The 16,467-nt window shown below is 41.4% G+C and overlaps 2 protein-coding genes across 2 annotated transcripts; both read right to left on the bottom strand.

The window, feature by feature from the left end:
* Positions 1-25: 25 nt before the first annotated feature.
* On the bottom strand, positions 26-3,009 carry LOC127767202 (homocysteine S-methyltransferase 1). Its single transcript, XM_052292463.1, has 7 exons — positions 2,620-3,009; positions 1,677-1,733; positions 1,366-1,571; positions 1,116-1,245; positions 785-988; positions 603-674; positions 26-470 (listed from the first exon to the last, which is right to left on the bottom strand). The coding sequence occupies exons 1-7, from the start codon at positions 2,773-2,775 to the stop codon at positions 306-308; spliced, it is 990 nt and encodes a 329-aa protein (XP_052148423.1). The 5' UTR covers positions 2,776-3,009; the 3' UTR covers positions 26-305.
* A 1,605-nt stretch (positions 3,010-4,614) lies between these two features.
* Positions 4,615-15,485, bottom strand: LOC127767613 (uncharacterized). The gene is made up of 13 exons (XM_052293003.1): positions 15,195-15,485; positions 14,487-14,673; positions 12,610-13,012; positions 11,944-12,087; positions 11,667-11,821; positions 11,165-11,221; positions 10,955-11,079; positions 10,685-10,802; positions 10,501-10,593; positions 10,296-10,373; positions 5,976-6,063; positions 5,737-5,793; positions 4,615-5,203 (listed from the first exon to the last, which is right to left on the bottom strand). Exons 3-13 carry the CDS (start codon positions 13,007-13,009, stop codon positions 5,190-5,192), a joined length of 1,329 nt encoding a protein of 442 aa, XP_052148963.1. The 5' UTR covers positions 13,010-13,012; positions 14,487-14,673; positions 15,195-15,485; the 3' UTR covers positions 4,615-5,189.
* Positions 15,486-16,467: the final 982 nt, after the last annotated feature.

The following is a 16,467-nucleotide window of genomic DNA, read 5'->3' as shown; positions in this document are numbered from 1 at the left end:
TCACAAAAACAATAGGACACGCAACTTGTTCTTTTGCATTATCAGTGCAATTTGGATATATAGATAACTCATAAATTCGATACATGGCTGCTACTTTCCTTATATTACAAGGATAAAGAAGATAAATCACATCCCCAGGCCTCTGCAACACTCTCCATGCTAATGCTCGTATAAAATTCGATGGTTGCACATCAGCATTACAAATCGTTAGACGGTAATTTCCGCTGCAAAATTTAGCATAAACTAATACTGAATCGGTATAATTATCGCTATTAATTAAAAGTTGCACTACCAAGTAGTCAGTCTCAAATCTGAGTTGCTGAATAGGCCGTCTTGCCCTTGAGGACCTTGGAGACGGCCCGGATCGTCGACGGCGTCGTCCGGCAGCATCCGCCGACTAAGCTCGCGCCGGCCTCCTGCCACCTCTTCGCGAGCGCGTCGAAGCTCTTGTGCCCAAAGCACTGTGCCGGCTGTGCATGCGACGCATCAAAAAAACCAGTCAGTTTGATGATCAAGACGACCAAGAATTCGCACGGAAATGTGCTAATCTTTCTTGGCGTGCCAGTGATGAGAACAGATTAGGTGTAACAGGTCGTGCTCACCAGCCATCTCTTCTCTCTGCCGTCCCAAATCTCGCCGCTGTTCGGGTACACCGCGATCGCCTTCTTGGTTTGCTGTCAGAAACACATTCAGAGTTTCAGACGATTGCAGAACCGGTGCAGAAAGAAAATGTTGGGGTGTGTGCAAGATGGAGTCGATGGTGCTGAAGGAAGTTGGTGCAAACCTTCTTGAGCTCGCGTATGATGCCCTCGATGAACTGAGGCGGCGTGCAGTTGACACCCACGATGGTCACCTTGTCGCTGGCGTTGAGGAATTGGAGGCACTCTGCAAAGCTCTCTCCTGAGCACAGGTTCTTGCCGTCCACTGAGCTGAAGCAGATCCAGGAGGGGACCTGGATGTTCTCTTCCTCCAGAAGCTCAACCAAAGCCTGCATGCATGATCACCAATTTCAGCAAGAAACATCAAAGGTGGCAGCATTTCAGTGCTATTGAATGTCTGGAACACATTGCACAATCTGTGTTTTTCTTTCAGAGATTCAGATTCACTAGCCTCACCTGTGCCTCCATTTTGTTCGGGATGGCCTCAAACGCGATCAAGTCAGGGCCAGCGCTCGCAAGAACCTGCAGCCGGCGCCTGTGGAAGTCCTTCAGTTTCTCTGCCGAGATGTCTTCTCCATACGATCCACTGTCAGATACAATGTTGCATCAATGACACAAGCAAAACATTATATACGAGGTTAAGGTTACAATGCGTGCCGATCCATGGCTAATCCATGGCTTTGCAGTGCTGAATCTTAGAAGTTACCTGTACTCTGAGCCATCGGCAAGGTAGGCTCCATAGCTCCCAATGGATGCGGCGACCAGAGCATGGTTGTAAACAGGCTTGGACTTCCTCAGCGTCGACTTCCAGAATTCATCTCGTGCTTCCAGTGCCAATTCAATGCTCCTTCGCAGTAACCCTTCTGCCTCCTCAAGAAGCATTCCTCTGGCTAAGAATCCTGGGATAGTTGCCTTCAGAGAGATACAAGAAAGGAAGGCATCAATTTCTCTGATGCTGAAACTGAAAGATTACTCTTTATGTCAGCTGGGGAATGAAGATCGCCAGACCGATGATACCTGGTATGATGAGGAAATGATGACATCGGCACCTGCTTCAAGATATTGCATGTGAACCTGCATAAAGAAGTTGAAACAATTGTGACATTTGATCTTTCGAAAAGAATCGTGATATTCACGTCCGAAGTAAATTTGACACAATTGAATGGTCCTGCCTATCAGAAGTTGGTGCAACAAACACAATTCAAGTGTACACAGTACACACTAGAATAGTCATCCTGACAATGGATTAAATTGAGTCAAACGATGGCATTACTTCAGGGAAAAGGATGGATGAAACTGAATGCTCTGAGAATGTTCGACATTCAGAGAATTCAGAGGTGCTTACCTACCTTTTCCTCTCGCACTCAACAGAGTAGGTAATCTTTTATTGTTTCTTTTTTTTTTCCAAAAAGCAATCTAGACACATCTGAAAAAAAACTTGGTTGGTCGGTAGTAGGTCCATAGGTGAGAAAGGGAAAAGGTACAGTGTTCTTGTCCAGGTCAAGACCAAGACAGCAAGACTTACAGTTTGTATCACATCTTAAGATTTGTTTACTTTTTTTTTTTTGTGGAGGAAAAGGAAACGAGAGTTGACTGATAACACAGTTACCAACCGAACGTTGTATTCCAAGACCAAAGGGACGAAGAACACACATACACCTGTGGAATAATCGCATCGATCTCTAACGCAACACCAACACGGCAACAGCTAATATATAGCTTTTCACATGGTCAACCGAACAACAAACAGAGACGCAGCTCAGCTGGCACATACACATTCCATCGCGGCGGTGCAACAACGTGAGCAATCCATGGCGCCATGACAACGACGAGACAGCAAGATGCATCATGCAGCATGTGGCGCAAGCGTGGCATGAGCTGACGAGCACTACGCATGCAGGCACACGCGCGACGGCCCGGTCGGTGAACTACGGGGAGAGAAGAAAAGAAGATTAGTTACCTCCTTGATGAGGTGCGGCTTGGTGATGAGGCAGGCGGCGCTCCAGAGCGGGTCGTTGATGTCGGCGCCGAGCGCCTCCAGCTGCGTGGCGAATCCGCCGTCGATCACGGCGCACCCGCCGGCCCTCCTGACGATCTCCTCCACCGCCACGGCCATCGCTCGATCGATCAATCTATCAACCAACCAATCACTCCTCGCACCACCACCCCCAACACGCAGCAGCAGAAGCAGCTAGCCGCGCGCAAGTAGATCGGACTAAGAGATCGATCGATCGACGAGCTGAGGCCACGAGGGGTTAACGCGAGAGACGAGCGACGAGATGGAGCAGTATATATACCGGCGAGATCGATTGGAGCAAGGAGAAGGTAGGTAAAGGAAGACTTAAATTTGGCGGAGAAGCAATAACGCAGACATAGGTGGCATGCAGCGGGCGGGTGCGGACGTACGCGGACTTGTTCCTGGGGTAGGTGCGGTCGCAAACCGGGTTGGCGTCCAGGGAGGAGGACGGAACGAACCGTGAATTCGAATTCACTGTGTTCGTTTCCACGGTTGGACCAGCGCAACTGCAAGAAGACAACGGCATGAGTACGCATGGGTAAGCAGAGAGAGATATGAAAAAAAAAGACGTTTGATTTATCCGTACGTGATGCAACAAATACTGTTGCAGGAGTATTTACAGCAGCGGCAGCTGGTTGGTTTGCCTTGGCTGGGCTGCCTGGGCAAATGGACAAATGACTCAATATGGACACTTCTGCTTGGCTCGATTCCTCAACTTTTAATATAGTAATTGGAGTACATTCAAAATTGTATAAACTATCCTAATTGTCACGATCCTCGTACTTTTTTTCCCTTCAAAAGCCCACTGTCCCAAGTCCCAACACAACATTGGGGAGCCGCCGCCAACGCGCACGATTTTTTCTCGACGGCGGCACAAGCGATGCAAGTGCAACAGTAGCATGGCCTCTCTCAAACATAGCACCAGCTTAACTCTATCGTGTACAACGAGGACGGCGGCTACATCACATGATACCAATGAGGCCGTCAACCACTGCCACCACGGTGGCGAGGAGCCATGAGCATAAGGCGGTTCGAGGTGGCCTCAGGAATCACGGCAGCGACATGCAAATGCAAACGGCTCCGCATCACGCCATCAGGCCATGGTTTAAGGAGAAGGGAAAGATGGTAGAACATTGTTCACTCCATGTGGCATCATACATTTTGACTCATTTTAGATTGTTCACTCCATTGGCTTGTGGCATCATACAAATCGAGATGGAGGGAGTATTTGCTAACTCGTGTTTATACTAAGTAATACCACCATGTTTAATTCCACCCACAAGATGGACACTTATCAATATAAGCATCTTTGCCAGCAATTTAAAAAATACAGCAAATCTGGACAATCAAATTTTGACCAAGGGAAAGACAAACGTAGTAGCAACAGCTATTTTGACCGTCAATAATTCAATAAAGCATGCCCGGCGGAAATGTTCAACTGTTCATGTCAGCAACTACCAGTTCATCCAAAATAAGCTTACCTTAATTACCTAAGCAACAGCCTCTGAAACCTTCATCGAGTGCCCATATCAGCAGCAAATGGGTCAGCCAAAACAAAGTTTACATAAATTAACTTCGACCAACAGCCCTGAAACCACTAGCCCAGGCCACAGCCAGTGTAATAGCAGTACCCTGGTCTCCTTAGTACATATATAAACTACCTAGGAACTATCAGTAGTCTTGCGTACGAGGACTCCATCACTTTGTTGCTTTCTGATGAACCCTGAGTTCCTCTCGACACTCAAGGCTGTTGTTGGCTCGATCTTTCGGTGAGTTGTGATAACTACGATTTGGGAGAAACGTTGACGATCCGACTACAACCGTACGAGACGTTGTGTTGCGCCTTAGCGATCGATACACCTCTCCATGGGTTGTTGATCTTGCCGGTGCAGATCAACCCTATTCCTGCAAGCAAATCGAAGAAACAAGCAAAGAACAAGATAAAAGCAATCTGATATTGCAAATAGGAATTTAATACAAATGATAAGTTGGGGTTCCAAAGAACAAGCAGACGGACGGTCTAGCCGACACGCGCGCTGCAAGCAAGTAGCAATGGCTAAACTTTAATCAATCAAAACCCGAGAAACCCTAAAAGGGTACCTAGCTACTTATAGGGGTGGGAGAACGACCAAGAGGTCCTAGGGTTGTGCTCCACCTGGTTGGGGCGCACCTCACATGGGCCCCACTTGGGCCGGGGTCCCAAACGAAGTTACAAGCCCAAAGGCCCATGACAAGTGATGTTGCACCTTGTTTCTTCATCTGCGGTTGACTGGGATGGAATTTGGTGATGCGGTTGGATCCATTGGAAAGAGGACTCCGAGAGCTTTCCATCAAGTACTCACGGGCCGAAAACGGAGCTTGTATGGAGATTTGGCGGCCGTTTGAAATCAGCAGTGTAGCAGGTGGCCGAATCGGATTCCAGCACTTGGATGCCTTGACCTTGATATCTTCTTGTTCATCCATGATGTGAGCAATGGTTGCATCCGTGGTAGCCATGGTCACATCACTTTCCTTCAAGATTGAAGATCTGCAAATTACAAACGGCTGAGAATGACAACAAGCAATCTAGATCAAGTGTCCTTTGGTAAACTAAGCAAGCACTGTTTTATAATTTCTTTATCAAATGATCATGTACAAGATTGATTCCTTTTTCCGGTTAAATGCAACAATCAACTAGCTAGATTGAGAAAGCCATAAGGAATATGTGGCTGAGAGTGAAATGTTGTACTCTCCTGCCTTTTCTACCCCACAAGATTAAAGATCATTCTGGCCAATAAGAGAAATTCCAGAAACAAAAAAGTCAAAATTTTTAGAAACATGGGAATGACAACTCAACTTAATACTTCCTAAAGGGATAGTCATCTTCACAAAATATATAAAATGTACTAATACATTATCAAATGAAGTTATTTGCACATCTTGCAATATTAGGGCCTAAATTCATCATCTAAATTAAAGACCTAAAAGTGCAACAAAAAAGAAGAATAGCAGATTATTGTATCAATCTTTGTTTCATAAATTAATATTTAGCAACTAAAGAGAAAACAAAGTTAAAAATACCTGTGCCCACATCATCAAACACCCAGGTACAATCTCTTGCAGAGAAAATGTATTTGCCTGGACAGCATAATGTCATTGTCAAGTTATGTCCCTCATATAGAAACGAACAGAGGGAAATACACATGTAAATATCCAGACATAAAAAAAAATCATATAACAGTATCAGAACCAAGGCCCATATCCATATGCATTTACTATAATATAAAAGCTTTGTAGTAGTTGAAAGGATTTATGCATACCTCTTGCAAACACCTCTACATCATTTGATATATTTAATCTCAGACTTATAGTGCACGTGGAACCTTTGCACATGCGGAATATACCAACCTGTAAATTGAAACAATTCAAATGATAAAGATGGTGGTTAAAAGGGAGAAAAATATCGAACAAGAGAAGAAAGCCTAAAAAATTTATAAGTGGTGAAAAGACTTGCTATAACCCAAAACCTACTCTGACCAAATTCAAATCAGCTCCTGCTAAGGTCAGAGTGGGAGACATATCTTGTTGATCATAACAATTCTGGTAGCCACAATTGTGAAAAAGTTCATTACAAATGCCAAGAAGAGTTATGCGCATCATCAAGTCAAAAAGGTGTGTGATAGATGAAGCAAACAACAGGGACAAAACCAAGAAAGTTGGACAAATTCCTAACGATTCATATGGTCAAGATGGCATGGGCGATATGCTAAACGGATCCTTTCTCAAAGAAGGAATGAAGCCTCTTCATCTAGAAGTAAACAAGTATGATTGATCAGATATAAAAAATATAAATATTATTCTGCCACTGTAGAAAAAAATTGTTTGATTTTGTTGATTACATTCAAACCAAGATATATGATGAAAAGAATGAAGTTGGTGATGATTGGAACTGCTGAGTCGAGCAAAAATGTGAACCCATATGCAGACAATATGCAAGACAAGAAGTTGAATGAAGAAGGTATGGTCATAACATAGAAAGGTGATCTTAAGAAGCCTGAGGTAAGCCTGAAGTAAATGCTGGAGCTTTAAATGATGTATACAAGGTTGTGGAATACAAAAGGAAAGAAAAAACAAGTCAACGTTTGGGCAACCTAGGAGGACCTAGAGCCAGGGGGCCTTCCCAGTCAAAGGACAAGATAAAGCTGAAAGACTGATAAGGAGGAGAAATTTGGAACGTACTCCTAAACATTCCTCAAATTCCTTTCAAACTATATCAGATAGAGATATATACATGAGAAAAGCTAGATGTATGGGTTAGCAGATAAGAGAGAACTCTGGTGAGATTTCATCAAGTTATTGAAGTTTTTTAAAACACTCGAGCTCTGGTGCAGAGAAGTTTATTCCTGTGAGTTCACAAAAATAGTGCTCTAGGAAAATAAATCTAATTTTAAAGCTGCAGAAAGGTAGGAAGAGGATTCAGGGCCTTTTAAATTCTAATACCCCCTAAATTACAGCGTAAAGAGTAAAAATAAAAATAGAAAAATGAAATTGTAAATTGACAGGTTCTTTATGGGATTGTAAGCATGCATGTAAAAAAAGGAACAGCAGATCTCAGTTATAACAGCTCACTCAAACTCAAATCTGAGCTGTATTGTCTCCAACACCCTGTTTTTCAAGACTAATTAATAGAACTTGGCACAAACCAATCAGGTTAAGATATTATTGACAAAATACGAATATAAGAGGAAAAAGAAAGAATGCTTTCAAAGATTGGGTTGAGGTTTTAGCTGCAAAAATAAGCACTACTCCCTCCGTCCCAAAATATGGCTACTTTTAGCTATAAATCTGATCAAAAAGAACACATTTGACTTGGCTGTTGAGGAAAGGCGATAACTACACAGAGTATTTTTGTAGGATAGTTAATGGTAGTAGAAAGGAAAACAATACCAAATCTAAAAATGGGGAGAAATTATTACTGGGGCAGAAACTCAGATAGAAATGCTACTGACTAATGACTTCTGTAAGGATTGTTAAGGCTAGCGCAGGCAATTTGATCCCAATATATTTAGCAGGGCAGAGACTATCAAACATTCACAATGTTGAATTGGGTAAGCCTTTTAGTGAAGAAGAAATAAACAAAAAAAAAACGCTCCAAAGAGTTTTACGACAATAAATTTGATGTTAGTGGCCTAGATTATGGGATAGTTACCCTTCTAGACTTCTTCCAAAAGTTGGTCATGTTGAGCAAATAGCTGAATGCAACAAGGCGGACCCATCTGCTAAATTATTTGTATGAACTTGTAATTGACATTGAGATTAGAGCCTTACATAGTTACATGAAATTGATAAGACAAACCTAAAATGCCTCTATTAACAGGAATAAAACAGATGAGACCATGCCCCAACATGAGACTCTACATGAAACCAAAAGAAGAAAGCAAATGAACATTCCCTGTCTAGTAATCTAGTGTTTGGAAAAATGATGTTTTAGCCCAAATAGGCAGGGGTGGTTGAAACGGCATGTGTAATGCGACACTTAGTGCCAAATAACAAACCAGATAGGCACACATGTCCAGAGTTAGAAAGGTGCAAAGCAGTGCTGATCGTATAGATAAGATGGTACAGGAAATGTAAAATAATGGGTTGATTCCTCATTATTTGATGATGACGTAGCAATGTTGCAATATACCAAGGACAATTCTCAGTCTTAAAAATGACTTGGGAAAAATATAGATTCCAGAAAATGGTGATTCTGTTGTATATATGAGTACAGGTTTCAAAATAAATTTAGCTAAAGGTGAGGTGTTATGGGGGGAAGATCTTATGCAAACATGTTCAATTGTTGATTAGGAAACTTTCCAATCATACCTGGAGTGCATCTGTTAGTGCATCTAGAACACACGTGACTAGGATAAAGTAGATGAGAAAAATAATAAAAAGGCTTGATATCTACCAGGGAGATCTATGTAAATTGATGATAGGGCCACTTTGATTAATGCCAGTTATCCAACATCCCTACTTTACTGTATGTCCATGTCCTTATTCCTGAACACTGTCTGGCAAAGTGGTGGACAAAGATAGTATCAACAGGTCGAACAGGATAATATTTTGTCACTCAAAAAAAGAAAGGGGGTCTTGGTATTAAAAATCTGAGGCAATGAATGTAAGTGTCCTTAATAAATGTTGGTGGAAACTAGAAAAAGAGGAAGGTAGATGACTCATCTTGTTGCGCTGACCTACTTAAGGTTCATCAAAACATTCATTTGAAAGGCAGGAAAGTCATCATTTGTAAATTGTAATGGTGATAATAGCAGATAATGAGAGGCTAAATAGATTGGTGATAAACCTTGCTCAATAATATCTGCTATTTATGATATCTGTGACAAGGATAAATTAGTGAGTCAGTGCTATACCAATGGCAGCAAAGTTTTAGGAGATGGTTAACAGGTTTCCCAAAAGATAAATGAGATATGTACTGTCACAAGCGCAACATGTTAGTCTGTCTGTTGCTCCTCATGTTACCACAGGATCTTGGGGGAACGAAGGCAGGTTTTTTAGTGAAATTCATATAGATGATGAGAAATTATGGTGATAGTTCTTTTACACACGTATGGAAAGCTAAATACCTGTCAAAGTTAAAACATTTTTGTGGTTGTTACAAAAAGGTATGCTGTTAAACAAAGGTAAAATATTGAAAAGAAATGGCTGGGTGATCCCAAATACTTTAACTGTAATCATCCTGAAACTGTCCAACATTTCTTATTTGAATGTGCTACACCTGTTGTTTGAAGAGAAATTGCTATGTTCATTCATGCTGATGCTATTCCCAGATCAGCTACAAGTTTTTCCTCATGGGTTGAGAAATTCTTACCCAAAGGTTAAGAAAGACATGTCACTGGGCTAGGCAGTTGTGTTGGGCAAAATGGAAGGCAGGAAATAGAGGCTGCTTTGGAAAGACAATTCAATCTCATAATTCTCCATGATTGTATTGCCATAAAGTAGAGCTGCTGAACAGGGTGAGCAAATAAGAACTCCTACAATAATCGGAAGGCATGTTGGCATGTAGTATGATGGGATGTGATACTGCTAGTCAACATGTCTCTGCTAATGTACTTCATGCTCCCAATGATATGCCTACAAGACTGCTAGTCAACATGTTTCTGCTAATGTACTTCATGCTCCTAATGATATGCCTACAAGGGACAGCTACAGGATGCGATATGCCCGGAAGACAGAGAATTGTGGCGAAAAGGATGTGCTTTTGGTGTCCAGGTATCTCTTCTCTCCGGTTTGTTCAGGTATCTCTTCTAGACTAGCCTTTGGTACTGTAGTTAGTAGATTATGCTTGCCTTACATTCTATCTGGCTTCTGAACTATATTTTCATCTGCTATTGATATAATATTTCATTTCCCATTCATCTATAATGGAAATATGGACATCTTAGATTCAAAAATAGCAGCACTAAACACTCATCAAAACAAAAAATAGAAGTCACAAAAGCTCCTGTCTTTTATATGTAGTAAATAAATGCTATCTTATAATTATATTTTTTGCCTCTCTTAGTGGTCTGCCCGCTAAAAATGTCTTGTAACTATGGACCAACATAATGACATTTATAGCAGATATAAAGTAAACTTACTTGTATGTCTACGCTGGAACCAATGCCTCTTCCTTTGTCAAGATGATCCTCGCATATTTGCATAAGTTCAATCTCCAACTGACAGCAGCAACAAGAGTAATAAATGTGTGAGTTAATGAGGAGATCATAAAGTGTAATTTTTCTATCCACTTCACTCACAAAATAATAAATCACCTTTACTGCTATTACTGTTAATAATAAATACCTCCACTGTTGTTGCAATACACTTTCCATTCATGGATTGAATGATATCACCAGCTCTAACTCCTCTTTTCTCAGCATTTGATCCATAGGACACCTATAGTGCAATTTGTCATGTACAGCCAACAATATGTGATAAAAGAGGTAAGGATTGTTTAAGAAAGTAAGAAACAACAGTCAATATATACCTCTTTAACTATTAGACCCGAATCAATATTACATTTGCGAGAGATCTTCTCCACATGAATTGGATCTAGAAACTTCATGGCTGAAAGTTTCATCCCAATATGCAAGCGAGGGATATAACTACACATAATTATCATTTATTAGTATGTGTGAAATGCATTTGAGTTTGAAAAAGTAAAGGTTGTTCTATATTATTAGTATGAGTGAGATAGACAAATTAAACTCTTTTTGGGACGAAGGTAGTATTATATAATGCAGCAAAAGAAACTTACCCAAACTTTTTCCACATATCCAAGCAATGAAGTATAACAGATGAAGGAATAAATCCCATTCCTAGAACATTAGTCATCCCCAAAACTTGCCCATTGAAGTTAATAATTGGCCCTCCAATGCCAGACTAAAATATTTAAATTATCGATATCAGAACCAAAAGCAACAAAAGTTAATACTAATTTATAAGATAATCGCAGTGATATTTATACCTGACCAGTCGTGAAACCAGTATACATATAGTAGTGGCGCTCAAACATACTTGGACCCTTAAATTGGACACACCCATGATTGATAGTCAAATTAAATCATCATCTCTACCAAGGGCAAATATGTCCTGACCACAAGTCACTTCACTGCTGAAACTAGGAATCTTAGCACATGAGTCTACATCAACCTTAAACAGAGCAATGTTAAAGTGCCTGTCATAATGTAGCAAGGCTGCTAGTACAGTTGTCTCATCTTTATCTAGCAAGTGAGCGTAAACCTAAAAATACAAATGCAAAAGACATGTGTTACATTATTTTAAGAATAAATCACATTATTTAACAAAAGTGTATTATTTCCTTTACTTTCTAATTAAAGTGTTGTGCTCTATGTGTGTGCTAGACATGTATTTATTTGTGTGTGGCAAAAACCTAAGCTCAAAAGACCATTATTACTTTGTATGTCAACTAACAAAGAGACCACAGTTAAGTTTGTATGTGAACTCACCGTAGCATCAGGTGAATACTCATCTGAACCTAACCACTGGTCCATCGATGAGTACTTTGAGCAGATTAGACGTGCAGATGTAAGGACAGTGCACACTTTACTCTCCTCATCCCAATTGATGAAAAAACCAGATGACCGTGCCATTAATGTGCCATCTGTAGATGCAATGATTGGTTAGGAAAAATAAATCATAAAATAAACACGCAATAAAGGCAATGATTAGTTAGCAAAAATAAATAACAGAATATACACAAAATAAAGGCAGTGTATTACATACCAACATAAGATGAAAGGCTAATAACAACTTTAGCTCCTTCTAGAATTGTTTTGGTCGAAGAATCACGAACAGGAAGAAGATTTTGATTTCCCATACACGAGCGAGGAACATGAGGGTCAAGTGTTACAAGCTTCAATTGACGTTCTGCACAGTGAGACAAGTTCCAAAAGTGCACGGTGAGACAAGTTCCAAAAATAAAAACACGATAAAACTATGGCCATGTTTAGTTCCCCAAAAACTTTTCCCAAAAACATCACATCAAATCTTTGGACACATATATGAAGCATTAAATATAGATAAAAAGAAAAACTAATTGCACAGTTTGCATGTAAATCGCGAGATGAATCTTTTGAGCCTAATTAGGCCATGATTAGCCATAAAGTGCTACAGTATCCCACATGTGCTTATGACGGATTAATTAGGCTCAAAAGATTCGTCTCGCGGTTTCCAGGTGAGTTATGAAATTAGTTTTTTTATTCGTGTCCGAAAACCCCTTCCGACATCCGGTCAAACGTCTAATGTGACACCCAACAATTTTCATTTTACCAACTAAACAAGCTCTATATCCCTCTCTTCCAAAACATAAACACTAGTAGTATTTGAAATTTGTATAACATTTTTATCCTATTAACCATTTCTTATTCAAAATTTATCTTGCAAGCTTACCTCTTTTCGCACGATACTTCATTTTCAAGTCTTCATAAGCATCCTCCATAGCTGAGTCATTGAATCTTTCTAAGATTTGGCAGCCGGGTCTTTTGGTGATAACTGGGACAGAGGGCCAACGCATGGGAGAGCTGACCACAGACGAGGCCTCCGTGGAGGAGGCATGCCATGCACCAGGTGAAGTCGCCGCCGCCGCCTCCACCGGCTCGCTCGTGCCTCTCTCCAGAGGAATTTTCCTCTCGCCTTGTTGTGATGATGCCATAGCTTCCGATTGAGCTACCCCTGCCCGATTGGTCGGGCTGTGCCGTCGCCGTTGCCGTTGTCGTTGCCGCCGCCGCCGCTCCGCCCTTGACCAGGATCCCGACACCTCTCCAACCTTCTCCATGGTCGTTGGTGCCATATCCTGCGGTTGTCAAAGGAGACTAGTAATATGCACATGCTAAACACTACGGTGTAATTCTATTATCTTTAATAACTATTAAATTTTCATGATAGAAAAAATATTTTTCTATGATCTAAACAATTGAGCTTTAACTCAATTCATGTCGTACATAAGATGTATTTCACACCAAGTACAATAATATGATATTGTGTATCATATTTCAATAATGTGTACATCAATAAGGGAATAACCAATTTCCATATCATCAATAAGGTTCACATGTTCAAGGGTATTTCTATGCATTAAAAGAGCTAATTGTTCCTGTCCACTTATTAAAAGCAGCAACATGTTTGTTTTAGAACCTTTATGTTCAGAACTTCAAAGACCAAATATCTAAGTGTAAGAAGGATATGATCACATCAACATAAATGGTAGCAAAATTCATTAAAAACCAAATCAATGTGGATGATGTAATTGATGATTACTTAGAAAACCTAAACTGACCCATGGAAACTGATGATATATGCATGACACTAACTATTTTCACCGACATGTACAAATATGGTTTCAGACATAAGAACAAAGGAGTAATATCTCAATTCATTTCCCAAATTGGATACGTCATGCAATCAAATTTGGAAATTCATTTCTCAATTCATCTCCCAAATTGCATTATCCACTCTTTCAGAGTACATAATAAACAACAAAATACACAGCAATTATTACACATTTTACCTCTACCTCCAACAACATAAATATCATTTCATACGACAGTCGTTGTACAAGCAAATATATATACATAGCTTTCCATTCATCTAAAAAAAGAATATTCCACCACAATTTTCATTCACACAAAGTAGAGAGTTAAGAGAAATAAAGTAGCACTACCAGGCACGAAGGAACATGTTCTACAGTGCAGTCAGTCCCATGGCACTAAATTTCTAAATATATTGTAAATAATACATGTATATTAAGAAAAAAAGTTAAGCTGCAGCAGAATATGGATGACAGTACTAAAGGCCATAGGAGAAGATGTAAGTAACCTTGAATTAAATAACCATGAACAACTGACATGTGCAACAAGCTAATAGGTGTTGTCTGATTTAAGAGTTAGATAACCCATACAGGCAACTTTGTTGCATGGGCAATCGACTTTAATAAGAAGTATAGTGCAGACCAGCACCATTCTTATGGAGAAGCATATCATACACTTATTCGTCAAATAACCAGTGAAGTACAACTCAATGTACTATGATATTTGTCATTGTTTTTTTTTTTTTGTAAAATAAAAAATGTGCATAGATGCCCTCGCTTATCTTTAGAAACAAAAAGGGTGGATAGTCGCACTTAAAAATGAAAACGTAAAATGATCAAATACATGAATGATGCATCTCGTTGTTTTATTTTGGTTGATTCTTTCAGATGGGAATAAAGAGAGAGAGACGCGGGGGGGGGGGGGGGGGGGGGGGAGGGGGAAGGAGGATGATATTTGTACCTTCCGGTGAATCACGTTGATGCAGGAGACGTTGTTGAAGAGGCCGGGACCAGTGGGCGTGCGGAGGCTGTTGACGACGTGGAGTGGAGGCAATTGATGACGCGCAGAGGAGAGGAAGCAGTTGGCTATGCGGAGACTGGGGGCGGCGTGGTGGGACGCGTGGAGACGGCAGGGAGGATGGTGTCAACTATACATCATTGAGCACATAGGCAAACAAGGTTATGAGGTTTCTTCTGCCAGTAACCAGCAAACTGCTGCCCACAGCAGCAATGGTACACACCAGAATAAATCAATGATACAACCTAGCTTCCATAATATTTATTTTGAGAAGGATAAAAGGGTCAGTGTTGCCTACAATATAGTTCAACATAACCATCTCACCTAAATGAGAAACATCCCAAATTTATCATAGGAAAAAAACTGAAAAAAAAAACCATTCACCTTGATCTCACCAATCCAAATGTATTAGTTCACCCCATTCCACAACCTGATCTTCGTGGAAACATTGTATGTACTGAACAAACGACACAGCAATTGGAATTGTGGAAACGGTATAAATCAAGATAGTTTCTGTACAGAAAGATTGTTCGTTTCCCACCAGTTATCCACAAAAAACCAAGACCTATTAATGGCTCTTGTATAATGGAAACCACAACCCTTCAGATCTCAGTCACAGGCTCACAGCGTTAACGTTAGGCATAAACTTACCGGTGGGCGCGCGGAGGAGACCGAGATCAGGGGCGCGGAGAAAACCGACGAGGCGGGCGCAACGGCGGGACGATATTCCGGAGACGGAGTTCGAGGTGGAGATCGGGGGCGGCGAGGGGAAGGGACGTGTCGGCGGCGGGGGTGTGGGAGCGCAGGTCGCGGCGTACTGGCCGCATGCAGCGGGGAGTGGGCCGGGGTGGCGAGCGGAGGGGAGAACCGGCGGCGCTGCGGCGACGGTGATGTGGGACTGTGGGGGGCGATACGATACGGAGGGAGTGTGCGCCGCGGTTGCGGAGGTGGGGGCCGAAGCGGAGGGGGAGGGAGGGGGCAGGGGGGTGTGCGCACAGTAACACCGTTGGATTATAGGATAGATGAATCCGAGCCACTAGATCGGTAGGATGTAAGTCTACCATACAGCTCAACAAATGCTTTTATTACACATCTAAGAGCAGTTACAATAAGCTAGTTTAGCCGGTGATAAAACTGCCGTATCAGATTTGTCCATGAGTTACACAAGAGAGAGAGGACGAGTGGGCGACTAAATTGTCGCTGGCTACACACACAACCCAACGCAAGTGCAGCAGCACCAGGCTAGCTTTGATTGAGACAAGCGATTGTGGGCCCACGTGAGCTGACTCGATGCAGGATGAAACAACAGCAACAAGATTAAAAAATTGGATGGGGAAGCTAGCTAAAGAGGGCTCTTTGTTTAGACTCAGGCTTATTGGCCTAGACTTTTAAGTCAGCTTATTGGCTTATATAATTTATAAGCTAGTGGATTTAATGTCCCAAGTTTAGTGGTGGAGTCATACATCTATCTCATATAAGCCAAAAAAAACTTTTCTAACCTAGCTTTTGGCTTAATAGTGTTAGAGTGGCTTATGGCTTCAAAAAAGCCAAATGAAAAAGCTGCTTGTTTGTTTTGGTTTGGACTTTTTGACTTATAAGTTGGCTTATAAGCCTAAACAAAGAGGGCCTAAACAAATAGATAATAGTCGATGTGAACATGCTTATTGTATACATTAGCTCTTAGCAATATCTCTAAGAGGCTGATGTGGTCATTTTTGCAGCCCTTAGCGGGCGGCACTATTGACCTTGTTCTAATGGTTCAAAATCATCCAATCCAACACCTCAGATAATCCCCCACGTCCCCCCTCATCCCCTCCCGCACCCATCTCCTCACGCCCCGCATCCACCCTCATCCCTCCTCTCTCTCCCGCATCTCCTCCTCGCGCTCTCTCACCCCCTCGCCGCCATTTTCTGGATTTTTCAT

The sequence above is a fragment of the Oryza glaberrima genome, chromosome 3 (assembly GCF_000147395.1).
Source record: "Oryza glaberrima chromosome 3, OglaRS2, whole genome shotgun sequence".
Lineage (NCBI taxonomy): Eukaryota > Viridiplantae > Streptophyta > Magnoliopsida > Poales > Poaceae > Oryza > Oryza glaberrima.
The sequence above is the reverse complement of the archived record's forward strand: the minus strand, read 5'-3'. Positions and strand labels throughout refer to the sequence as shown.